Source organism: Haemaphysalis longicornis, unplaced genomic scaffold (genome assembly GCF_048455015.1).
Source record: "Haemaphysalis longicornis isolate Haplotype H1 unplaced genomic scaffold, Haemaphysalis longicornis Haplotype H1 scaffold_10, whole genome shotgun sequence".
Lineage (NCBI taxonomy): Eukaryota > Metazoa > Arthropoda > Arachnida > Ixodida > Ixodidae > Haemaphysalis > Haemaphysalis longicornis.
In genome coordinates, this window is record NW_027526204.1 from 102,515,073 (window position 1) to 102,542,863 (window position 27,791).

General features: G+C 45.0%; 1 protein-coding gene across 1 annotated transcript in view; it reads right to left on the reverse strand.

Annotated features, from left to right (window-relative positions):
• Positions 1 to 27,791, reverse strand: part of LOC144157881 (uncharacterized) — a 67,252-nt gene that overhangs the window by 12,388 nt on the left and 27,073 nt on the right. Inside the window, exons 2-6 of the mRNA XM_077688598.1 lie at positions 26,955 to 27,104; positions 23,430 to 23,637; positions 21,413 to 21,519; positions 15,216 to 15,415; positions 7,132 to 7,300 (exon numbers count right to left, since the gene is read on the reverse strand). Of these exons, the coding sequence (XP_077544724.1) occupies positions 7,132 to 7,300; positions 15,216 to 15,415; positions 21,413 to 21,519; positions 23,430 to 23,637; positions 26,955 to 27,104 (834 nt within the window). The remainder of the gene's footprint in view (positions 1 to 7,131; positions 7,301 to 15,215; positions 15,416 to 21,412; positions 21,520 to 23,429; positions 23,638 to 26,954; positions 27,105 to 27,791) is intronic.

Genomic DNA, 27,791 nt, shown 5'->3' on the forward strand with positions numbered 1-27,791 from the left:
TGGCGCCGTTATTCGCTCACTGCTATAGCACTGAATAAAATTCCAATTTCCCGCCTCCGCAGTGCTCAAGCGCCCCCTGCCTGAAGCGGCGCCAGCGGGAGTTCTGTTCTTTTTGTGCTGGCTTTTCCTTCCGCTCGTGCCGGCGTTGCACCGCCACTTTTTTTCGTTTACTGTCGTAAAAAACAACTCAACGAGCGTTCCTAACTACATGAACGCGGGTGCTGCCGGGTAATTACGTATATTTTGCCTCAAATGTACCTGCAGCTTTCTTCGCGCTAAACAACGGGGAGACGTATGACAAGCGCCAGCGGTTGGCGACTTTCGAACGCGTATGACTATATAAACCGCTTGGCTTTCGAAGCCTCTGGGTTACGCTGCGACGACAGCCGCTACGGCCGAACGCCGGCTCTACTGGGGTCCAGCGAGCGGGCTGCGACGATAAAGCGCGGCCCTTAAGTGCTCTTCACTTAACAGTCGTAAAATGGTAGTAACGGCCGTATTTACTAACTCCGTACGAACCTTACTACCCCGCGGTACTGTACGTAGGATATGCCGCTATCAACTGCATGGTTAGGAACTTATCTGGGTGTAGGAAGTAGTATACTCTACATTAAGGTTGTGATTATGACTATATTATGGATGGCCAGCTAGTAAACGCATGTAGCTCAGAAGGGTGCTATCGCTAGGACTTCACTAGTGAAGGAGTGGTGCTTACTGCCTGCTTCAGTTGGTAACCCTTACTAGTGCTGCATTTACAATCTCTCATTACTAAGTCCCTAGTGCATACTGGGACAAGTAACTTGTTAGTGTTCCGTTAGTGAATGCCGCAACCATTTTTTAAGAGTGTAAGTTTGCATGTTAATACGACACCTTACGTAATACTTGACCTAATGTAGTGCTTACCTTAACATTTATCTAGAGCTAGAACTCAGACCTGGATATAATGACCAGTTTGTTTACATCGAGGCGCTCCCTAACTTTGAGCTTGCTTTGGCAGCAAAAACCCGTCCTGAAACACACTTACGCAGTTGCGTCCGCTGTGTATAGGTGGGTTAACTTTAATAGGAAACGCGCCAAGTCGCCCTGCTGCGACGCGCCCTGGAGGCAGCCCGAACAACAGGCCTCTTGGACTTAGGAGGCTAATGACTCCCTTCTACCTCTTCCCTTAAAGTTCAATAACCGTTTCAGCAACTAACTAGTACGCACTCTGTACCTTGTAGAACTTTCGCCAGCATGACTGCTTTATTGCGGAACTTGGCTCCTGAAATTATCGCGCTTGATGTATTTATCTTTCAAAGCGAAGTTTTCGATGCCTCACAGGTGGCTTTAAACGCAAAAAAGCACTACAGGAAAGCCAACCTTACACAGTGGAGGCCACATGGTGATGATGATGATGGGGATGGTAATGGATCCCGAAAAGTTTTTCGGAAAACAAAAGAAAACGCTTCCCGTGGTCGCAATTAAAGCTATATTCCTCGTTTTGTAAGGCCGACGTCAATCTGAATGCGCCATTCTGACACGATAGAAGCAGTTTTAATTGCGGACTTTGGCTTACTGAGATTGAATAGGATGATGATGATAAATTCTTTTATTAGGAAGGGGAGGACCGAAGGTCGCTGGTGGGGGTACTGGGGGAATATGGAGGGAGGTAGACCCCAACTAAATCACGCTCACCAGGACACTGCATGCCAACGCCGAACTGGGCGAAGGTCACGAGGTGCTGAGGATGTTCAAGGATGTCCCTACTCAATGATTACAATTTCGAAAAATCCCGCCTGAGTGCCTACGTCAGAAGACGAATGCACTCACGAAATTAAGTCTCCAGGTGTAGCAGTTTTGGCGGGGCGTTGATGAATCGGTCAGTCAGTCAGTCAGTCAGTCAGTCAGTCAGTCAGTCAGTCAGTCGGTCGCTTCTCTTTGTAAGTGCAGGTAGGCTTCTGCCTATTGAGTGTGTTCTAACTTTTTGCTTAAACAGATATGAGAAGAGATGTGCTGAGTGCCACATAAGTAAGTTTACCATGCTAACTGTTGTGTATCCATTAGGCCCGTACTAAGCGCATTCTCACAAAGTGTCTTCGCTTCCTATGCCGACGCGGGTATGTGCTAGTTCACTGTAGCGGAACGAACAAGAAAAAAATCCAAGCTTTCTGTCTTAACAGAAGGATGATTAGAACAAGAAGCTTTCTCCTATTCAACGCTTACATAGTGTTTTTCAGAATTCAGATATAGATGCACTGAATAGGAGAAAGCCTCTTGTTCTAACCATCGTTCTGTTAAGACAGAGGCTACGGGTTTTTTCGTATTCGTTCCATTACTGTGAACTGGCACATACCCGCGTCGGCATAGGAAGCGAGGACAGTTTGTGAGAATGCGCTTAGTACTCGCCTACAGCTACATAGGAATTAGCGCGGCCAACTTACTTATGTGGCACTCAGCATATCTCTTCTCATATGTGTTTAATCAAAAAGTTAAAACGCATTCAATAGGCACAGGCCTACCTACACTTACAAAGAGGAGCGACCGACCGACTGACTGACTGATCAATTCATCAACGTTCGCTGCAGCCAAAACTGCTACACCTACAGACTTGTAATTTCGTGAGTACATTCGTGTAGTGACGTAGGGGATCACTAAGGCGGGAAAATGGGAAATTGTGTTTTTGTAAATTCGACACTATCTCGCCCACCTGTTTACATATCCAGTGTTGATATGTGCAGCCCTTACGATTATAAAAAAAGTGGCTCTGCGCTTTTCCCCAAATTAACGTTATTGGCGCGATTCAGCAGTTCGGAACAAAGTGGGTGCTCTGAAATATTCTCCAATAACTGTTTCACTGATTGGTTTATCGAATTAGTTTTAGCTCATAAATGCTACTGATACAAATACACAATATAAATTTTAAGGATTTTGCTTGGCGACGCCAGTAAAAGGGCGAAAGGAATTTTTCTCTTTGACATGCCTGTTGAGCTGAAAAGGACTCACAGGAAATACCAACGCCTAGCCAAACTGCTCATTCAAACAGTTTCAAATTTCATCAGCACATTCTGATTATAGTGTAGAGCCCACTGTTGAAATTTCGATAAATTACACCCTGGCGACAGTGATTAGTGTTGAAATTATTTTCACACAGTTGTTTTTCTATCGTGAGCCAGTTCAAAAATTGAATTGATTTTTGTTAATATAAGTAACTTATACAGGTATCGCAACACCGTTTTTGAGGATTTTTACAACATCCTTTTAATAGGTACAATCAAAATTTTGGGGAAATGACGTGCTGTAACAAATGACTGAATAACTAAACAGCCCGTTGGTATACGCGATCCGGTTTTGCTTGCAAATGTGCCAATACAGCTGTCCAAAAACCAATATCATGATTTTGTCCTAACACGCGTGTGAGCACGCGAGCGGGATTTTTGTAGCGTAAGATACACTGGCCGAGGTTGAGCCGTTTCGCGTGGACTCTGAAGGGCCGTGGTGCGCAAGCGCGAGGAGCATTGGATTGGATTGTATTGGAAATCCAATCCAATTGGAGTACGGGCGTGTAGGCAATTGGGTCTGCCCATTAGCCGGTCGGCGCATTTCAGAGGAGTGACGTCCCAGCCACGGCAAGCGCACTGGCGCCGGCGCGTGCCCAGCTGTGCGAATCCGTTGCGCAGTAGCCAAGTATGACGCTGCCCCGGAGCCGCTTCATAGCCGTTTCGCGTGGCTCCTGGAGAGCCGCGGTGCGCATGCGCGAGGAGCAGTCACTGGACTGGACTGGACTGCACCGGACTGGACTGGACTGGATTGGAATTGGATTGGGCTGCACTGAACTGGACTGGACTGGACTGGATTGGATTGGATTCTTGAACCTTAGCTCACGCTACGTATATCCTGGCATAGCCGAGCAAAGCCACTTGCAATTTTTTTAATTTACACCTCTCTGGTTGTGGAATTCAGTTCAATTTTCCCGCGTTCGCATAGCTCTCGCCATCAGTTGGGAGTTTCCACAACGATGCTTCCCCCCGTACCAGCCCATGTTATTTATCATAAAACTGTGAATGATGAGATACCCTTCATTCCTAGTGAGATAACACTTCCCATGGGTAAGTAGTAGTGTGAGCGCGCCATCCTGGTGCAACTTATTTCGCGAGAGTTCCAATAAAACGCGAGCTCTCGCCTTTTTCCTATACCACGCGCGTCCGGTAGGAGCCCATGCATTCACAGCCCCCGGGGGCTTCTTATTGCGGACAACCTAATAGTGAACTACCTATGAGAACAAATAACTGAACAGGGGTTATGTCCATTGGTGTCATTAGTATAGGGGCCCACCCGGGAGTCGCCGGGTACTACCGCTAGCCTTTTAATATTAGGTGCGAAGCACTTTAGGACCGCACAATGTCCGTCCGCGTCCTAGCGCATATCATGTGCAATCGCAAAAAATCACACAGACACCGCCAGGATTCGAGCCTGTGTCTGGTAGACAAGACAGAGTTAGTGTCAGTCGTCTTACACATTGAGCTGCGACCGTGACTTATTACCAGAGATTCAAACGGCTTACTCACTCGCCTGTAACGGCGTGGAGTACTCTAGGATCTCCCAATGTCCGTACGCGTCCATCCGTGCACTCACCACCATCAACAGAAAAACAAGCGAAATTCGATTTGAGCCGTGAGTTGCAATTTCATTTAGAGAATAATCAAGGTGCAACTCATGGGTCAAAATGAACGACGGTCGGGGCGCAAATCGGATGTCACTCGGGGCGCGACTTGGATATTATTTCGAGTCCCCGTACTCCGCACCCTCGCCATCATCCACGGAGTGGAGATGCTGCCATTTTTGCGTTTCTTCTCTCAATGGACTCTGGCCGCAGCCACCGTTTTCCAGTTTCAGGTGAAAACCAAAAGCACCAGCGTTCCGAGATATTGCAGAGGTCAGGACTCCTTATTGAATAAATTGATCTGGGACCCTTTATTACGGCGCTAGTCAGTTCCCACTTGGACCTCCGAATGGTAAAACTCCCAAAATGTGAATTTTGGTTCTTTCCATTACCGTGACTCGCAACGTACCCGCGCCGTCATTAACAAGTACACGAGACGTTTGGCGGGAATACAGTGTTCTACTCATCTAATGGATACTTTTGTAATTTCTACGCTCAAAATATTAATCCGGTCTTCGGTAGGCTCCTGAAATACACGTCTAAAAGGCCGAGGCCACAACAACGTCACTAACTTCACCTTTATTCAGCTGGATCGGCTATACCGTGGTGGTGTTTGAGATGCGTTGCTCGTCTCGCACACCGGAGGTCAGTGGTTCGAATGCCACCCGAAGAAAATTTCGCTAATGTTGTTCAGCTAAATTACAACGTACTTATTCTTCCGGGTATTGGTCATTTGGTGCGCCGTCTTTGCGCCATGGATTGCAGACATTTGAACTACCGATTTAAAAGTCCTTTTTCATACGACTTCACTAGCATAATAATACCAGCTGTGTTTATAAATAACATGACATTGTCACGCAGTGAAGAACGAAACCAGGTCGATTAGGAAATTAGCGTTTCTTTGAGCGAAGAACTTAAGGGGACCGTCCAGCACTTACCAACTTTTTTCGAAATCCTAAAGGCTTGCAGAAGGTAGGCAACCAAAACATTAATTAGTTAGATTAAGGGGCCGCAAAGTGTTTCAGCCAAAAATTACGACTCTATGCCCATCTCATAATTTCGAAACTTGCTGAAGAGATAATGCTTTCTTTCCCGGTGAAGCTGAAAAGATAGCCATTGCGCTCTCCCTTACCTCAACTCGTCGCGACTACGTGACAGTAATCACGGACTCGCAGGAAGCCTGCCGGCATCTTGAAAAAGGTCTACTTCCTCGCACTGCCCTATAAATCATCGAACACTCCACTTACCTCCCCGAGGAGTGCCACATTCTATGGACTCCTGGCCATTGTGGGTTGGCCGGCAATGAAGCGGCGCACGACGCGGCCCGAGAAGTGATACACCGGGCGATTGCCCCCGACCGCCCTCCTCCCACCGTAGGTGCCCACCCCCTGCTCACCGACGACATTCTCACACATTATAAGCTGTGTTGTCGCACCTTCCCGACACCTCACCCCTCTCTAACAAAGGCTGGCGAAATCCCTCTCCGCCAAATTCAAACCCGGACCTTCCTTCACAATACACTATGAAATTTGATCTTCCCCACCTCTCACTCACCACAGTGCAAGTTTTGCCCCAAAAGAGGTACCCTTTACCACATAGTCTGGGAATGCTCCCACACACCCGACCTCCCTTCCAATCCCCACCCTTCCCCTTCACATTGGGCGGCGCAGCTGTCCAGCTCTGAACCCGGCTCCCAGCTTAACCTGGTGAGACGGGCCCTGATGGCCAGCCAGCGCCAGGGACTCCTGGACTAAGGAGTCTCCCCACTGGTCTGCCTCCACACACGGAGTCGGATTGAGATTCAACAAAGTTTATTGCTCCTCCTTCTCCCGGTTTTGGCGTTCTGCGACCGCTGTAGTTACGTCATTACAGCGGTGTAGTTGCTATTAGCCGGCTCTCCTTCAGTTGCAGCAAATAACGTACTCCATAGCCTTTTTAAAATAAAGACACAAAATCAAAGCACAAACGGAAGGCGGATCTGTTGCGATGAGCGAATCACGCAGTGCCGCTTCGTGCACCGATAGCTATAGCGTTCGCAATGTCTCCAAACGCGAAGGAAAGAGTGAAAGCGCTGATCGCAAGCGTTGCAGAGTCCCTTCAAAGAAGACATAATCGACGAAGAAGCAGTGAGTGACGTGCACAGATAAGCGTAGGCGAATCAAATGCCGAGGCGTTTGGTTTCCGCTCGTTTATCTCTGGTGCCCTGGTTACCAGAAACAACAATTAAAATGCAGAACATTTTCGACTATCCCAGAAAACTCCAGGATAGTGACAGCAAAGCAACACCGTTTCTCTATCAGATAAGGCGGCCTGTGCGGCATACAAAAACTAGGGAAGGAAACACGTGCTTCACTTCGAACACAGATAAGATAGCTGGGCACGGCCGGCTCCCGGTAACATAACAAATAGGTAAGCAAACCAGAAGACATGTTATGCTGCAACATACTGGGTGGGTAGCTTATCAAACGCACGTATTGTGAATTGCCTCATACCTTGTACTTCTCGATGTTTGGAAGAACTGATGACAAGTCCATACTTGCCATAATTATAATCTCCACAAAGTGACTCATCATCAAGAAACAGAGCCAGAATGATGAGGCGTGCATGACAGGCAAGTATGCGAGAAACACGTGACCCTTTTGTACTCCTGGGTTCTTATACCTGCAAGGATACGTTTGCCAACAAGGTTAATTGCTTTTCAACTCTACGTCTCAAACGAAATTAACCCACAAGTCGACAGCCGCCGCCTCCCTTCGCAAAGCAGGGTTTGTAAAAAAAAAAAAAAATGGCCGCGTATCTGCTCCTTTCGGTGCAAATGTCGTCAAAAGACGATAGTCTTTAACGACTTTTCTCAAGTAAATGCCTCCCTTCACTTTTCCGCTCACCTCTCATGTTGTTCCTGTTGCGTCGCGCTCCTCCTAAGGTAAATGCGCCAAAGGTTTGCTTAAATCATTTTAAATCTCCCGCGTTCCACTGCTCCAAACCGGGTGTCCCGATGCCAACGCTGCCGTACGGCGAAGACGCGCGTGAATCGAGGCGCCCTACTTCAACGTTTGTAGAACCGCGTTTCCCTACTCCACGCGCGTTGCAAGCAGAACGTGGAACCTATCTAGTGGAACCTTTCGTAACTGTTGCTGGTTGATTTCTTAAAATGGCGCCAGAAGCTATACTGGCGCGGGTGACAGCAGGCGACGGCGGAGTGAATTTTTTTTCTGCAGTTGATGAAGTATATAATTTCGCAAAAGTCAAGCGTGTATTATTGTTTATAAAGGAACACTGCAAATATCACTTCTGTATTAATTTCTTGTCTTATATTTGCGTAATGTCTTGTTCTTCTTCAACAATGTTGACAAGTATGAACATTACACCGGACTTAGACGGGTACATTTAGCTGTGACTATATAAGACTATTGCGCAGGCATTGTTTTACTTTGGCTGGGTGGCTGAATCGAGTCACAGACAGACAGACGGACAGACAGACATACAGACAGACCAAAATTTATGGGTTTAAGTAGCCCAAGAAAGACTATCGTCTTTAATAGTGCAGCAACCAAAACTTCGCTGAGTGTTGTTCTCAACACATTTTCTGCTTATGTTCTCACTGGGCAGAGTAGAACTGAGGGAAAGTATTCCTGAGTGTTTTAAAGGAGTACTGACACGAAATTTCAAAGCTGAGATAACTATGTAAAACGCTTCCTTTTTATCAGGAGATATCTCCGAGCAAGTTTCAACAGCAACCGTTCAGCGAAACATATTTAAAATCCATTTTAATCTTCGCCCGCATGAGAAAGCCCAGAGCGGGCCGACGTGACATCATCTGCTACGTGCCCCAAACTGCCGACGTCGGGGCTCCCGTGACGAAGCCGACGCGGTGGCTGTGGTTGGCGCGCACTGCTCGGGAGTGTGTAGACGTCATGGTTTTGGGACTGACGTCATGCTGCCCGGGCCTGTGGGGACGGCGAAAACCTCGGCCGGCCTGGGCGCGCGCGTGCGCTCGCTCGCGCGCGCTTCCAGAGAGGCAGCGATACGGCAAGAATGGTGACGTCATGTTATACATGCTGTCATGGCGGCCGCTCGGCGTTTTTCAGTCGAAACCGAAACTGGCACGAATAAACGACGCCGTAAATGAATGTTTAGGCTGCGCTCGACCGTCTAATCTGTCATTCTGTGATTAGTGGGCTGGTAGGCACGCATAGCAGCGAAAAAAACGTAACATAAAAATTTTGCGTCAGTACTCCTTTAACTTAGTGAGGCGGGCATGTTAGTGTGAGTTGTACGTTATCAGTTCGGTCTTCATCCCGTGGCCGAATCGTTTTATGTGCAGCCTTCACTGCTGCCTAATGCACTTACCAAGGATCACTATTTATGCAGCTTGTTTTAGCTTGCAGTTAGAGGAAAGAAACGCGAATGAGCGTCGTGTGGAAAATGAGTGGAAATAGAATAACTAAGTGCAACTCGAATAAAGTTCCCAGAAGGAAGGACCATTTAGGGGCTCAAAGGCAAAGTGGCACGTGCACAGGTTATTTCCTCGGAGCATTAACGACAATCTCTTTCAAAGCAGATATCCTAGATTATCTGTGCATGCGGGTGATGTTTGGCCTATCACTAACAAGTACAGTTCCTATCAAAAGTGGTGTACAGGGGTTGAAAATTGGCGTGAAATCTTCGAGAGGGTACGATATGTGTATAGGGACCGGACAGCTGGAAGGATGGCGCCACCACCCGGCACTTCTCTCGTTACTGGAATGGGCCGGCGCATTGGACTACGCAGCCTTCCATTATTTTTGTCGTGTTTGCTTAGGTGATTTTAATGTTAAGGCGGGGTTGTGAATGGATATGTACGGTGAAACGAAGTCTAGGCAGATGGGTTGAGTTGTTCAATGCACTAACGACTACGTAAATTCGTCTGAAGTTTCTGAGGTTGGGTATGGGCCTCATTGATATTGGCGCTCTTTGCGGCGCTGTACGCCTGGCTCCTCCCGATTAGAGTACGAATAAAATTATTAGTACGTATTAGTATTTCTTTCTACTAGGTTAAATTGCTTTCACTTGTTTCAAATGACTACGGTTTTTACACCAACTGTAATGTTGGGATACCTCGACACGTGGGCTTTGAAAAGAAATGCAATCATGTGTGAGTTCGATTACCGTGTGGCCCTGGAAACGTCGCGGCAGTCTACAGTTTCTTTCTGTAGCCGTGAGCATTGTGCATTCTGTTTCCATAAGTGACAGCATGGGAGCCTGAGAGCTGAAGCGGGGCTCCCGCGTTTGGAGTGGTCATTTCATCGAGAGCCAAAACAGTTCGCTTCTAGGTACAGAGCCCGAGGTGCAAAAATAACAAAATAGCGAAAATGGCGAACCGTGTAACGCCCTGCATTTCCACAATAAGATAGATTTCGTTGAAGTTCTAATTGTAATCATTATAATAGCGTAAATGGGGATAACGGGTCGAACCGAATTTTGAAAAAACCTAAAAATCAGAAAAATGAAAAAACAGGATGGTGCAACGTCCTGCATTTCCACAAAAATGCAGATTTTGCGCAATTCCCACCTTTAATCCTTACTATAGCGTAAATAGATATAATAGGTCGAACAAAGTTTGAAAAACCGAAAAAAAAAAGAATAGCGAAAATGGCGAACAGGTGAACTCCTTGCAGTTGCACAGAAATGCAGATTTCTCGGAAGTTCCACGTTTAATCGTTATAATAGCAGAAATGATTGAGCAGGATTTTGAAAAAACAAAAATAGAAAAAACCGCGAAAATGGCGAATTGTGTAACGCCCTGAATTTCCACAATAATGCATATTTCGCGAAAGTCCTACTTCTAATCCTCATAATCTCGTAAATAAAGATATTCGGCGGGATTTATTTTAAAACTCAATAAATGGCAAAAGATTTAAAAAAAATGGTAAAAACGGCGAACCCTGCAACGCCCAGCATTTCCCCGATATTGCAAGTTCCGAAGGAGCTCTAGCTTTAGTCGACATAATAGCGTAAATGGAGGTAGGTGGTCGAACAGAATTTTGAAAAGCCACAAACAAGAATAATACAAAAGAATAGCGAAAATGGCCAACCGTGTAACACCTTTAATTTACTCAAAAATGCCGTAAATTCAGATAATTGCTCAGCCAGAAGTTAAAAAAAAGACATAATTGCCTGCAAAGAAATCACACTTCAGACAATCGGGATGGCAATTCTAAGCATCAGTAGACGATTTTCTGAATTTCTGGATATTTTTTATTCTCAAACCCATCCGGATGGCTATTATAAACGTATTTCTGTGAAATTAACAACGTTTGCACCGTCAGTAATGACCTTACGTAGCGTCTCCCTCAGCCTTTTTGTTTTGGGGTAAATCTTAGAAGGTTACCCCCAACTTTGTCTTTCGCTCGTGCACGACGCCGTTCATCAACCGACAAAGGCGAGCGCTGCAGCATATACTTGGATCTGCTGCCGTCGCCTTATTTTGAGGAGCATTTAGCTGAAATACGTTCCTCGATGGCCCAAACTGCCCGCAGGAAACAATACTGCATGAAACATTTGCACGAAGGAATGGACTTGCACTTCCAGCTCGACATCTAACTTGGCGCATTGAGCGTCGTCTGCGATTTTGAATTAGTATGGGCTTAAATCATACACGTGGACTGCCTCGTAAAGGTCGCCTGCACACTAAACGTTTACCGATCTGAGTAAGTCCTTGTGGTTATCTATGCTTTGCAAGCCGCACGGCAGCACGACGACGGAGAGCCAGGCACAATTACGCTGCCCTGACCGCACCCGGCATTCCACTCAAGAGTGGTTCGCCACGGGCGGCGCTGTGCGCTCAAGCGACGGTGGTGCCATACAACGGTCTCCTGGTTCGGCCCCTATTGGCGGTGAGATGTTTGAGTGGCGCCCCCTGACTCTGACCTCTGCTTAGGGACTCGCGCCGCTGTCGTCTGCTGCACTACGCTTGTGAGAGGCAGCAGGGCCTGCGCTAAAAATCGCCCTTTTTGATCTTAGGTGAATTAAAAAGTGTATTTCCAGTAATGTAGTTATTTAGCCAGGTTCTGACACATCTGAATAATTTAAAAGTGCATCCCTCACAAGTTTTCAACACACGAGCAGAGAGAACAACTTTCTTCATAGCATCGGTCAGACGACCATCTGTAACTTGTCCTTTGTTGCTTATTTGCGAGGTTCAGTGCTCAGAGCTCCTGGATAAGTATTGAAAATTCGCAGGCCTCCCTAAAATATTTTGAGATGCTCTTACGAAGCCTCAACAGTCTAATGCTACGCACCAAGCAACGGGGCCCTACATGTGCCTCGTGCAGCAGTAAATAAAACGGCTTTTTTATATTTCTTTCGTTGTTGTTGACTTATATCAGATAAATGTTTTTCTGTGACCACCGCATTCAGTTTTCTGCACAGTCACAAACGCCTTATTAGGAGGTTTGGGGATGTTCGGGAGGGTCATAATGTTCGTGTGGATATTTTCTTGAGGCTGCAAGGCATACGTACATTCTTCACAAATTGCCTTTCGCTATGGCTGCGTACAAGAATGTGCATATCCACTGCGTGCTACGCCACGGCTAAACGGCGAATACGTTGTCCAGGGTACAGGAATGCGGATTTTGTTCCCCGAAATTCTATGGTAACCATCGCTATCACAACGAACCGAGTTTCAAACCGAACAGTTATTACATGATTACGGTGTTGCAGGCGTCATATACTCGTTAACAAAAGTAATAAATAGTATACGCTCGGGTTTCCAGTATAACAAGAATCTGAACCGATGGATATGTCCAAGCAGCTCTTCATTCTTTTCGAATTTTTTTAGGCGTAAAGAACAAATCCTGGCCTATACGTAAAGGCGTTCCATGAATTGAAGAAAATTATTCTTACTGTCTTGTCCTGGCTGAGGACGCCTGCCGATTACCCACTCGATTTTACATTAAAGTTTTCTCCGTCTCCTCCTTCACCTCCCCCACTTCTTCCTGAGTGCAGTTTTAATACATAGCTTGCACTGACGTCACTGTAGCGGCCATCTTGGAGGACCGCTTGCACGGTGGAAGGCCGTGCACTTATCTCCCCCTCCGGTCTCGAGTAGCACTGGGAAAGCGGAGAGCGGTACTCCAGAAAGGGCTGTGGGTACGTCACATGCAAGCTATGTATATAACGCATATGTGAATATTGGGAAGATATGGCCGTGGGAAATGTACGGAAATATCACTCCAGGTCTTAACATAGTGTTACTGTATTTGTACCGTACGCGTGACTTGTTTTGATGAGTAAGCCTCCATACGGGCTTGAAGACTGGCATAAATCCAGCACACGCCTATGGACATTAGGTTCTTTGGAACTCAACCTACATTTTTGCGGCTAATGTGCACGTCGGCATACGTGCATGCCATGACAACGTAAATATATGCGATACAATACTTTCGAGCGTTCGGCAAGGCCGCAAGAACTGTTTTACCTCACATACGATAACCGGGAATCGCAATGCCTTGTGCCAAAGCTGACAGCCCCGAAGGCCTGGAATTTGTATTGTTCTTGCATTTTCGCAGTTGTCGGAATTATTAACAGATCGCTGATCCCTCTGTTCGAAATACTGCAGGATAAAGAAGCTGACGCCTAATTCCGACTGCTCGCGCTCCGCACAGGACCGGCTTCGCAAGGGATGGGGCGACGCCGGCAATGTTTTTTTTTTTTTACGGAGCGGTATCATAAACCGCACTTTAAATCACGCCTTCACCTAGTGTATGCAATTTTAAGCCTTTTATTATGATACGAAGTTACGTACACGCAAAATCTGGTGTGTAGGCGCACAAAAAGTCAACTGGGCGCCAAGAAACAGCAGGGAGAGTGAAGAAGACGACAAATGCGAGAATCCCAAAGCCGACGCACGGAGACGCGCTTCACAGCGCCGCCCGTGGTCGCTCTCACCGCCAATAGCACTCTAAAAAAACCTCGTGCATGATATGACTCAAGGCGAAGCACATGAACCGAAAGGGACGCGTCCGCCGCATAAGATGTATAAGCTTTAGGTCCAAATCATGTATTGAAGGCCGTGCGACCGCAGTGGTCCTAGCATGTAAGTGGGCACGCACGGCAACATTCTTTTTACAGCGCCTAGCGCAATAGACGCCTCGCTCCTTGAACGGGCATGGAGCCTCTTGAGTATTTTCTATGACATGAAAAATAAATGGAACCGCAGACACATAAACTTCGCTTGAAGCTTCGCTTTCAATATAGGGGCCAACAGATAGTCCCGGCCGAACTATTCGCAGTTACATTTTTGGAGTCAGGATCTGCGGCTTCCCTAAATGAAATCATTAACTGCAGTATTTAAAATGTACCTGAACAGGAAACGAGGCTCTGAGTCTGCATATAGAAGTTTTTGTCGTTCAACAATGGATAGCAATTAATAAATGTAAAAGAGGTACAGTGCGTGACGCGTACGTGTTGCTCAAGAGAGAGGAGTTTTATTGAAATGAAAAAACACAAAAAGGTCGGCCTGATGGTAGTATATCTAGCCAGCTATTCTGTGTGTGGGAAGGGAAAGGGGAGGAAAGAGCGTGGATAGAGGACGAGAGAGATGAAGATGGCGGAGAAATAAATAAATGGCTATGTATAGAAGATGCCTATACCGATACTGTGCATGTGTTAAAGTTAAGCCGGTCGGGCTTCAACTACAATATCTCTGAGAGGATGCTGCTGCGCAGAAATGTCAGCACAGCTTTAAATGCCTTGTGGGAACGCTTCGCGTCTGGCCAAGGCTCAAGACGCATAAGAAAGGCAGTAGCCTGGCTGTAGCATTGGGTACCCAAAATACGGAGTTTAGGCTCCGTTCTCATTCAGACGACTATACTTTGTGGAGCTTAAAGGCTGATCAATGTCTTATAGTTCTGTAAGTGTATTAAAAATGATATCGTTACGTTTCGGTTTCATTAGAAATATCACAGAATTTACGCGCACAGTCTTATAAGCAGGTCACACATACACGAAAGGGTAAGGAGACCTGGTGGCTTTAGTAATCTTTCCACATTAACTGAAGCTTTCGCCTTATTTACAATTGGAAGCCTAGCGGCTATTTTGATAGCCTACTTTGGGAGAGTAAATTTGTGACTAAAAATCTCCGATTGGAAGCTACAATGACCGATGCCTCGTTCCTCACTATAATTATAGGCAAACGTTCGTGAAGTCCTTAGTGGTGCTCGAACATTCAGGAACGTTCACGAAATATAACTCCGTCGAAGCACTTAAGTAGAGCAAATATTTCTAGCTTTGGGGACAGTCAGGGACACAGCCTTTATTAAAATGCCTATGCGGAAGGAAAGTGAATGTAACTTTTGTCTAAGTAAACGCCCAGAGATAAGCCTGTTTTTTTACTCTGTGATTGTGGCTTCAGTACGATAGTACACCAATTAAGTATTTAAGAATTCTTTCTGACGAACGCTTCCGCCTTATAATGAAAAAAGTTGTAGAAAAAGTTACACTGTTCACACAAATGTAATTAAACAGAAGCATTATACCCTGACGTTTCTCTTTGACTTGATTCGTTTCGTTAGTTCGAGAAAGAAATATAACTCACCCAAAAGTCACGATTTCAGCGATGAAATTGTAGTGGGTTAGTAGTGCCGCTTTCGGGAGACCGGTTGTACCACTGGACATAAACACGGTAAAAACGTCTTGGGGGCTTGCGCACGGAGGTTGCTTGTACTTGCTCCGTGGCGTCTCCTTCAGTTTGGAGAAATCCACCATGCCATCGTAAAGACCCGTTGTCACCCGCACCTGCACGACAATGTGTGTAGGGGGTTCCTCTCCAATCTCGAAAATTGTGCTTCGGTGCAATCTTCAGTATTTATATGCTCCCGTTGTATTCGTCTCATTTGAATTTACCGCCGTTTTCAACTTCACAATGCTTACGACGAATCTAGACCTGAATTATAAGGCACCACGTGATTTGTTCGCCACGTGAATGTTTCTGTACTCTGCCCACAGGAACCAACAGTGTTCTATCTTGGGCAAATACGTGGTAGAATGGAAATTACGGAGAGTGTGCGATCTCCCTTCGTATCTGGTTTTCAGACTGTAGTCTTTTTTGCTTACTTAAACGCTCTGCTTTGCGCCAGTCTGTCTGTCTGTCTGTCTGTCTGTCTGTCTGTCTGTCTGTCTGTCTGTCTGTGTGTCTGTCTGTCTGTGTGTCTGTCTGTCTGTCTGTCTGTGTGTCGGTCTGTCTGTCTGTCTGTGTGTCCGTCTGTCTGTCGGATTCAAGCACCCAGCGTAAAAAAAACATTTCGAACTTCTTGAACACGAAGTTTATCTATAGAAGACCTCGCCAAAATATTGCCGGTGTAATTAGGACATTTTCGCAATAATCTGCGCGGTAGAAACTCAGGCACACCTGAAGAAATCATCATCATCTTCAGCCCGTCTACTCTGAAGAAAGGAAGTCCTCTTCCTGAAGCGTCAGTAAACTTTTATTCTTATTTTTAATGTCTTTCTCGTTTGTCTGTCTCTACTTACCTTATCTTTTCGTGCTCTGTGTGAGTTTTTGTTTCCAGACTCTCATGCAAAAAGCTGCCCTTATTTGCCCCTGTCAGGACATGTGAACAGTCCCGGGCATGCATTCGAACATCTTAAAGCAACAATTTTAGAATCCGCCTTCAAAATGCACAACGACCGCGAGGTTCGGGAATCTTATCTCATTTATAAGTTTGGCTCAGCGACACTTGGGATTAATGAAAGTTACGGAGAACTAACATGCTTATCCCTCGATTAAAATTGGCGGCCTCATAATTTTATAACTATGTTCATTAATCCTACCCTTGAGTTTCCCATCAGAATTCGCAGAAACGCTTCAAATACAGCAGCTTTATTAGCCTAATGCGGCACAACAATGCCATTTGTCCTTGGGAAGGAGGCCTCGTTCCCACCACCACTTAGGAATGTTTAACCCTTTGTGATCCCTAGACCCTACCTATTTCCTGTTCAGTTGCTAGCTTCTGTGAAATGCTCTTTTGTGGCGGGGGGCATACCCATCTTCGCTTTTGCCCCAACCAGTCTTCCCAGCCACTGAATACTTTACTGTATCCTCTTCCCTTCCTATTGAAACCGCGATTATCCAGTTTCCCGCATTGCCTGAACTTGCAGCCCACGCCGCGTACGTTGCCCCGTCATGGTGCAACCTTGAACGCTGCTTTGTTAACACGACCCCTTTCTCTCTCTCGCTCCCCCCTCCCCCCCCTTTTTTTGTTGTTGTTGTTGTAACATAGGCGTAGCCCGACTGCATGCATACTCTCCGTTTCCGAAACATCTTCCGCTCCTTCTCACAGTTTTCTGCAAAGCTATATAAGAAATGTGTTCCAAATGTTTGTGACAGCAAAATCATGTAACTGTACTCTGATGAAGGCAAGTCCCGTCTCCGCTACGTAAGTAAACCTTGTTTGCTATTGTTCTTGCTGTGTATCCGACTCATTACTTACAATATATATATATATATATATATATATATATATATATATATATATATATATATATATATATATATATATATATATATATATATATATATACATATATATATATATATATATATATATATATATATATATATATATATATATATATATATATATATATATATATATACAGCAACAAAGTTTTCCTGGACGCCGGTAGAATATACACAAAAATGAATTCGACCACGGTAAAAAAAGACAACAGATTTAATAACGTTTCGGCCGAGGGACCGGCCTTCGTCAGATACAGTGATGACATTGTCGTACAGCTTATATATGTTTCAAAACTACAAATCAGCTACAGCAGTCGAATGAGGAAAGGGAAGAAAAGGAAAGAGGCAAACACGAGATACAGGCGCTTGTCTAAAGCATTACATAGACGCTATGGTGCCCAGAATTATCAATAAAGGTTTTCTGCACGATGTGTGTGCTTATACAAAAGCAAGGCTATCTTTACAGGGTTGTCTCTATAAACACCAAGAACAGAGCAACGACCCTTAACAGTGATAACATGAACAATTGCCTATGAATATTCAGTTCAACAGTAGAACTCAGTGTTATAACATTACTGCGTGTTCAGGCAGCTTAATTTCCCCTGACTTTCGTTTAAACCAGATACTAAGGTGTTAAATTTGTAAATTAGGAATGACTCGCGCACTTCTCTATCATGGTGGGTACGAAAACCAGACTGAAGGATGGTGGCTTTGATATGATCAAAGGAATGGCCTGTAACGTTCACGTGTTTGGATAGCGGAAGATGCGGAAGGGAGGTTACATGTGCCCTGTGGTTATTGAAACGCAGTCTAAACGATAGCGCCGTTTGACCAATGTGTTGCAGGTTGCAAAGAGAACATTCTAACATATAGATTACGTTTTCACTGTCACAGCAAAGATCGCTATTTATTTTTAGGCAGTACTTCGAGGCTGAACTCGTAACCGATCGGGTAGTAGCCATGTGTGCGCAAACCTTGCAACGGGGCTTGTTGCAAGGATGGCACCCAGATGGAGCCACACGTGTGGTTTTTGATGAAGTTAGAATATCACGAAGGTTTCTAGCTCTGCGGTATACTACTCGTGGCGGTTCGGGAAAAATTTCTTGCAGCCGATCACTCTGCTTGAGAATATTGTAGTGTTTACTTAAAATGTTCCTAATGTTAGGCATTGACGCGTTGTACGTAACCACGAGGTTAGTTTTTTTGGGGGGTGAAGGCCGGGCTTGAATATCGAGGAGGTCATTGCGGTCAAGAGCATCGGCGCGCCTAAATGCATCGTCAAGAATTTCGGCGGGGTACTTTTGTTTAGTGAGGGCGTCGCGAAGTTGTAGGCAGTTGGACTCGAAGTCAGATTGCTTAGAACAAACTCTTTTGAAACGGATGGCTTGACTATACGGGATACTAGTTTTGCAATGCTTAGGGTGGCTACTGTCAAAATGGAGGTACTGTTGCCTGTCGGTTGGCTTTCGGTAAATTTTAGTCCCGATTTCACCGTTATCTACAGTCAAAGTAACGTCAAGAAAATTGATGGTTGACTGGGAAAAAGAATGGGAAAATGAAATAGAAGGGTGAGCCTGATTAAAATCATTAATGAAAGACAAAAGAGCGGCCTCGCCGTGTGTCCAAATTAAGAAGATGTCGTCAATGAAGCGTTTATAGTACAGAGGTTTAAGAGCACAACCGGCTAGAAATTCGTTCTCAAGCAAGCCCATGAAGATATTAGCGTAGTTAGGACCAATGGCGGTGCCCATTGATGTACCACTAACCTGAACGTAATGGATTCCATTGAATTCAAAATTGTTTAGCTCTAATATCAGGCGCAAAAGAGTAGCTAAAGTTTGGCTGTCCAAGGTCTTATTGATATCTGATATCTCGTATGCTAGTAGTACAGATCGGATGCCGTCGGTATGCGGTATGTTAGTATACAGAGACGCCACGTCTAAGGTAACCAAGAGGGCGCCTTCGGGGACCTCAACAGAAGTGATATCAGTTAAGAAATGATTGGTGTCTTTAACGGTGTCTTCATACGTTAAAGACAACAATCATTTCTGAACTGATATCACTTCTGTTGAGGTCCCCGAAGGCGCCCTCTTGGTTACCTTAGACGTGGCGTCTCTGTATACTAACATACCGCATACCGACGGCATCCGATCTGTACTACTAGCATACGAGATATCAGATATAAATAAGACCTTGGACAGCCAAACTTTAGCTACTCTTTTGCGCCTGATATTAGAGCTAAACAATTTTGAATTCAATGGAATCCATTACGTTCAGGTTAGTGGTACATCAATGGGCACCGCCATTGGTCTTAACTACGCTAATATCTTCATGGGCTTGCTTGAGAACGAATTTCTAGCCGGTTGTGCTCTTAAACCTCTGTACTATAAACGCTTCATTGACGACATCTTTTTAATTTGGACACACGGTGAGGCCGCTCTTTTGTCTTTCATTAATGATTTTAATCAGGCTCACCCTTCTATTTCATTTTCCCATTCTTTTTCCCAGTCAACCATCAATTTTCTTGACGTTACTTTGACTGTAGATAACGGTGAAATCGGGACTAAAATTTACCGCAAGCCAACCGACAGGCAACAGTACCTCCATTTTGACAGTAGCCACCCTAAGCATTGCAAAACTAGTATCCCGTATAGTCAAGCCATCCGTTTCAAAAGAGTTTGTTCTAAGCAATCTGACTTCGAGTCCAACTGCCTACAACTTCGCGACGCCCTCACTAAACAAAAGTACCCTGCCGAAATTCTTGACGATGCATTTAGGCGCGCCGATGCTCTTGACCGCAATGACCTCCTCGATATTCAAGCCCGGCCTTCACCCCCCGAAAAAACTAACCTCGTGGTTACGTACAACGCGTCAATGCCTAACATTAGGAACATTTTAAGTAAACACTACAATATTCTCAAGCAGAGTGATCGGCTGCAAGAAATTTTTCCCGAACCGCCACGAGTAGTATACCGCAGAGCTAGAAACCTTCGTGATATTCTAACTTCATCAAAAACCACACGTGTGGCTCCATCTGGGTGCCATCCTTGCAACAAGCCCCGTTGCAAGGTTTGCGCACACATGACTACTACCCGATCGGTTACCAGTTCAGCCTCGAAGTACTGCCTAAAAATAAATAGCGATCTTTGCTGTGACAGTGAAAACGTAATCTATATGTTAGAATGTTCTCTTTGCAACCTGCAATACATTGGTCAAACGGCGCTATCGTTTAGACTGCGTTTCAATAACCACAGGGCACATGTAACCTCCCTTCCGCATCTTCCGCTATCCAAACACGTGAACGTTACAGGCCATTCCTTTGATCATATCAAAGCCACCATCCTTCAGTCTGGTTTTCGTACCCACCATGATATAGAAGTGCGCGAGTCATTCCTAATTTACAAATTTAACACCTTAGTATCTGGTTTAAACGAAAGTCAGGGGAAATTAAGCTGCCTGAACACGCAGTAATGTTATAACACTGAGTTCTTCTGTTGAACTGAATATTCATAGGCAATTGTTCATGTTATCACTGTTAAGGGTCGTTGCTCTGTTCTTGGTGTTTATAGAGACAACCCTGTAAAGATAGCCTTGCTTTTGTATAAGCACACACATCGTGCAGAAAACCTTTATTGATAATTCTGGGCACCATAGCGTCTATGTAATGCTTTAGACAAGCGCCTGTATCTCGTGTTTGCCTCTTTCCTTTTCTTCCCTTTCCTCATTCGACTGCTGTAGCTGATTTGTAGTTTTGAAACATATATAAGCTGTACGACAATGTCATCACTGTATCTGACGAAGGCCGGTCCCTCGGCCGAAACGTTATTGAATCTTTAAATCTGTTCTCTTTTTTTACCGTGGTCGAAACCATTTTTGTGTATATATATATATATATATATATATATATATATACATCAGAGAAGAAAAACTTCGAACAAGGTGAAAGCACGATTGTGGCCTACGTTTCAGCAAAGAGAACGTGCTTTCCTCAGGGGAAAAGCAAGTTCTCTTTGCTGAAACGTAGGCCACAATCGTGCTTTTACCTTGTTCGAAGTTTTTCTTCTCTTGTGTTCTCTACCATCTTCAAAGTTCTACTACTCCCTATATATATATATATATATATATATATATATATATATATATATACATATATATATATATATATATATATATATATATATAAAAATTGTGAGTGAGGTCTGCATGAGTCCTGATGAAAACAGTGATGAGACATTTTGCTCCCGATACCAATGTGGAACAGATATTTGACATACCTTGACAGACGCTGCGTTATTGCAGGCCAGATCCACGGTAGCCGCGCTTTCAACATCGCAGAAAATCACTGTGGGTTTCGTCATGCTCAGTATGCGCTCTGTTTCTTCTGAAACAAACATACGGAATTGTTTCAGAGGCCGTATGAAAACAACTAGCTAAAGCAAGATATGCCAGAATAAATAACAGTGTTATAATCGAACGTGACGTTTAATTGAAAAATAAAATCAATCGTCCGCGCCTGAGGATACAATAAAGAAATTTGTGCGTGCTTTCAAAAGACGTAGTGACATTAGAGTTTAATAAGTGTAAAGAATGCTATGTGTTCTTTAAGCCACGCGCATTTCTTCAAGACCAAACCGCAAAGATGGGTGGTTTTTATGCCACGAGTCCATTTGTAACGCTGCCTGTGACGAAAGGCTGGACAGTTACAAAGGCAATTTTAATGCGGGTCACTACAAAGGGAGTGGTGATCGTCGTTACTGTAAAAAGAGCGATGCATTAAATGTCCGCATTTTTCTTAGAAACCTGCTATGAAACTTTAAACAATAATGGTCGTCAAAACTACGGTTTCACAAGAACAGCTTTACTAATAAATCACGACAGAATAATACTAATAATAGTAATAACGCAAGAGAGAAAGAAAATTTTAACAAACGTTTCCGCACATTTTGATGACGAAGTTTTCTGAAGATTGTGAAGGTGCACAAAACTCACAACGTGTTATATGTCATGAGTGTCATGACACGTGACACACATGACACATGGCACACGTTACACTCAGTGGGGCTCTTAGATTTACAGTCTTGGACTCACCGCGGACTACCCGAGAAGCAGGCCGGCGGTATTCGATTTTTCGATGTATCCTTATGGCTTCGGGAAATCCTCGCACTACCCGCGGACTATCCGCGGTGAGCAAGAGACTGTAAATTGAAGAGTCCCAGTGACACACAATGACACAAAGTTTGACATCCCACACGTGTGTCACTGTGTGTCATGTGGGCTCGCTGATAGCGTTGCCTGGGAATAGTTTTTCAGTTTTTAGGTCTCTTGAACTCTATTGCTTTCTCTGCATACCCTTTTATTCCTTTGTTCAAATTTCAGTTCGTCCGTGTGGCTGAAAGAGAACATCTTCCAATGAACGAACATATTAGATTGAGTGTAGAATTGTTCCCCGGTATGGTGAGAAATAGTATATCTACGTGGGCCATGTTGTCACCCGGGATCCCAACCATGAGGCAGAGATAATTAGAAGGATAAAAATTGGGTGCAGTGCATTCGGCAGGAATTCTAAGATAACGTATGGCAGCCTACCAATGTCCCTGAAGAAGAAAGTGCGTGACAGCTGCATCTTACCGGTACTTACCTATGGGGCAGAAACTTAGAAGCTTACTAAAAGGGTTCAACGTAAATTGAGGACGACTCAGCGAGCAATAGAACGGATGATAGGTGTAGCATTAAGGGACAGGGGGTGAGCGGAGTGGGTGAGAGAACAAAGGCGTGTTAAGGACAGATTAGAACAAATCAAGAAGAAGAAATGGGTGTGGACAGGCCAAGTAATGCGAAGGCAAGATAACCGCTGTTCATTAAGGGTAACGGAGTGGATCCCTAGAGAAGACAACCGTAGCAGGGGGCGGCAGAAAGTGAGATGGGCAGATGAGAGAAAGAAGTTTGCGGGGATAAATTGTTCACAATTAGCACAGGACCGGGATATTTGGAGATCTATGGGAGAACACTTTGCGCTGCAGTCGGCGTAGATAGGCTGGTGATGATGATGCTGATGATGATGATTGTGACAAAATGGAATCTTGATATAATGAAATACTCTCACTGATGAACCATTGTCAAAAAAAGAAGACAGAACATGCTTTACTTGCTGAGCATATTTTCAGCCCGCCCACACGTCATTATGCAAAAACCATAACTGCGTTGTTATCATGTTTATTTCCGGAACCATATGAAGTTCCCACATTTCATTCACTCTCACTATAGCAGCAATGCGGCATAGCTTGCACTCACTTTCGGTGGAGGTTGTCTTAACAAAAGTGGTTTTCGCACCGGCGAAGCTGGCTGCTATAAAGGCAATGATCACGTCTGCAGTGTTTTGTGAAACGAAGCAGACCGTATCTCCTGGCTGGAGGCCTAGTTCCTGGAGACCTGCCGCAACAGACTCTGCAATCGTTTCAACGTCGCCATTTGTGTAGCGCTGGCCTGTAGCTGCGTCAATCTGCGGGAATAGGCAAAAGGCAAAATTTTAAAGTTTTAACTAGCGTTTTCGTTGTGGACGCCTTTTGGATACACACACCTACTAACACCTCACGGTATTTGAGCCAGAAACCTGGTGACGGTTCTACATATTAATAAAGTGTAATATTAGAAAAGTAACTGCTTCAAGTCTTTATGCAACTGTTGTTATAGGCTTTACAGCGCTCGCACGACTACAGTGAGAACGCACTAGGGAACAAAGAGGAATGACATGCTGAGGAGACTGCGAAAACGACACCATTGTCTAAAACTTGAATATGATGTCTCTCCGGTCGTGCACAGTGGTACGAGAACCCTCCACCACCATGTTTTTAGTATTTACCTCGAGGTGGATTCATTTCATTTGTTCTTCAAATAACCAATTCAGTGTCGGCGCGGTGGTCACTTCTTCCGCAGGCTGCTCTTTGCAAGAAAAAAATGCATGAACGAAACTGGCTTTCCGTTGTATTTGCGATGTGCGTCAAATTTAGTGTGTGGGTAACAAAGAACGTTGTACGGACGCGTACACACTGTTTTAAATTTGCTTGACTGAGCTGTCAGTGTACTGAGTTTCAGTTTGCCGCCGTATTTTAAGTGCATGGGTCGGGCGCTAGCTACGCGTCGGGCGTTTCTGTAACTGGGTGCACGTTTTTTAAAGCACCGCTTCGTATTGCAAGGCAAAAGAAATGTTCATCGGTTTTGTGAACGCAAAACCTCTTTCGGCGTAACCCGATACGCATGCGTGTATAAACCAGGTCGAATAATAGTTAGAACGAAGGCAAATAGTGTGGCTGCGTTATCTCTCTCGCAGCAGAGCCCAGCGATGAACGAGCTATTGCGTGAAGCACAGATCAAGGGAACACGGCGGGAAGGGGCGGCGGTCGGTGGTGACGGCTGAGTGGTGTCAACGTGGCAATGGTAATCACTAGCCGCATGTTGCTGCAAAATCGGCAGGCCACGCGTCATGCGCACTTCCGAAAAGAAGGCAGCTCACGACCAGTGACTGTTTGAGCAGAAACAGGAACGTACAAAAATACTACAAACACGCAACGTATAATAAAAAAACATTTTATTAAATCATAAGGAATAACAGGTGAACACTGGCCGCATGTTAAGGCTTTGCTGGTTAGCCATCTATAGGTAGTGTATGGGGCATTTTTTAAAGGGCTACTCGAATGTCTAGTCAGCTGGATAGGTGCATGCAGCTTTGGTGTTATTGTGGCAGTGGTGTTCCATAGTGTTTCAAATTTCGACCTTTGTATGGTGGCTTGTCTTATGGGTGTTACTTCAATACGTACCAGCGGAGAAATCTGAAGCGTCTCCTCTCTTTTTTGCCACGGGCAATGTATTCTTAACTTGAGCATTTGGGTGCAAGTATTGAGGATGATTGTTTCCAGCGTGGCTTTGTATGCTTGTCACAAGAGAATGTTTAGTTTGGCGTTTGCCATACTTGAGGTGCTGATATTGTGTTTCATATACAAAGCGGCTAATTAGAATGGTTGAACAATACGTGGCCTTAAGTTTTTTTGCAAGGCCAGTTTTCCGTGTGAAACGTACTGAATCTGCGGCATAAGTTTAGCCAGTGTCCTTCGCAGTGGTGGGATGGTTTGAAGACAGACCGTATACTGTTTTGCTGATCGTATGTCTGAGAAATTAGTTGGGGGGGGTCGTCTTGAAGTGGTTTTGTTGATATAGGGGGTGTCGGATCCTTGGGATTGTGATAATTCAAATAGCCAGGGGGATGTGTACGCAGCACAATCAAAGCTCCCTGTGAGCATATTCCAGTGTTTTATTCAATGCCGTCTTGCATGTCCTCATGCTGCTCCCCCATGAACCCCGTGGGTTGCAGAAGGTGAGATTGTCGGCGTGCGGTGGATGTCAGAGATTGTGTATGGAGAAGTGGGGGAAGAAAGGCACTCGTTTTAAATGGTAAGCAGAAGTGGTGATTCCCAATTTCACGCATCAATTTTAACATGGGTGTTATTGAGATTGTACGGGCTCTTACAGAACGTTTTTGTCCTGTAATATTTGTAGAAAAAATAAATCGACCCACACTGCCGTGCTCTGCCTCGAACGTCCTGATTGAACGTTTCCCACAAATTAAGAATTGGCCCTTGAATAGAGGAATTACAAAGCGTCGGCATACGCGCAGCCGTTTAAGAGAAGGTAACGTTAAAGGACAAAATGGCAAAAAGGGACTGGGAAAGGCAATAATCGCAACATGTTCAGTATGCCACACGAGTACTGTCCTATGTTCGCTGTCACATGACGCAATTAACATCTGGCGTACAAATCGCTGTTTGATATTGCTTGTATTCACTGCCGAGGCATGCATGCAGGCAACCGTGTGAGTGCGCCGACACTCGTTACGTCGCGCTACGCGGGATGGCAGTACTTGTCCGTGCTAAGCACATGACTGTTTTGCACGTTAACAAACTCTACCTCGCCGAACGCAAAGTTTTGCCTCGAGTCCTATGTGAGTGCGATTAAGAACATCTCTGACGACACCACCGTTAAGAATCGGGTTAAAACCGAGCAGACGCCGCACGCCGGTGTTTTTTTTTCTTAGGCGTGCGGGCGCAGTGACCCAAGACGCACCATGTCCGTGGCGCATCGGCTATGTCTGTGGCGGTTTACAGTGTTGCCAAGCGAAGAAATTGACAGCTAAACTTTTCAAAGAATACCACCCATACAATACAAGAAACATGAACTTTCCAAAAAACTGGAGTAATCGCACTTCGTGACTTACTTCAATGGTTGCTTCTGTTCGGAAAAACACGAAGCCCGCATGTATGCACATGCACCGAGAGCAAAAATAAGGTTTAATGAGTACGTGATTCTCATTGTGTAGAACACTGGCCACAGTTGCGCAACCTCGTCATTAGACATCGGGTCTAGATATGAAATAGTTTTCAGACATAAATGTTTGACAAGAGAATAGCCTGCCGAATGTTTGCATGTTTACTTCTTGTGAATATAAATTTTGTTGCGATTCGTAGCTCTGTTTGTTTGTTCCTCGAGTCCGTACGTGGTGTCTGCGTGCTTTCAAGCAGACAGTAAGTAATCCGGCGAGTTTTCCTTGTTTTTTTGTCTCAAAAACATTACATTTCTCATCCGTATCATTATTTGAAGTTACAAGTTCCATGCCACGAAGTACTACTGTCCGAAACATCAAGATGCAGCGTTATGATTTGTTCAAAAACAACCAAAACCTATTCTTTGGCTTCATCTGTGGACCAACATTTAGAGATTTGTGCGGATACGTAGTAATTCTGAAAACATCAACTGGAAGTTGCTTACCAGTGCAGTGGCACCAGGGTGCTCCCTTAACCGGTTCCGAATGAAAGTGGCGAAGTCCACATTCGGGATAGGAAGATCTTGTACGCTAGACTTTAGCACCAGGTCCTCAATGACAACATCCTCGGCCATGTCATGGGTATTTTCCATTTCCTGCACAAGGGAATATGCGCTTTAGTAATAGCTCCTATTTTCACAGCGCACTGTGTGTTAACTATTGTTGGGAAAGTAACCCTGTATGAAACGTAAAAGATATCCTAGTAGTCTTATAACTATAGGTTCAAAGAATAACCATGGGAGTTTACTCTCTAAAGAATATTGATTCGAAAGCCGGACATGACAACCTTGACCATAACTGAACGGGCTGCACCATGATAGCCCGAGGCGGCGCTTCAGAGACAGTGTCAGTAATACCACTCCTTTCTGCCAAGGCGCCTGAGTGGAAATCAGCCCATCAGGAGAAAGCGCTACTCACGTGAAGCCGCTAATCGATCAGATTTAGGGGAAATCCCAAAGGTTGTACCCGTATGGCTGCATTCAGGTGGATGTCAAACTTTGCTTCGCAGAAACTTACTCCCCCTTGGGGATTTCCCCTAAATCTGATCGATTAACACCTGTCCATTACTTTGAGTTGTTGGACAATTCGTTCTCGTGCTACAAACGACTAGCCTCCTGGTTAGCTCAGTTGGCAGAGTGACTGCTCCGGTTAAGTGGTGGTCCCGGGTTCGAATCCTGTACCCAGAAAAATTTCTTCAACTGCGAAGTTTCCGAGGAAGCTTTGTAGCTTTCCTTTGTAGCCGTATGGCTGCATTCAGGTGGTTGTCAAACTTTCCCTCGCAG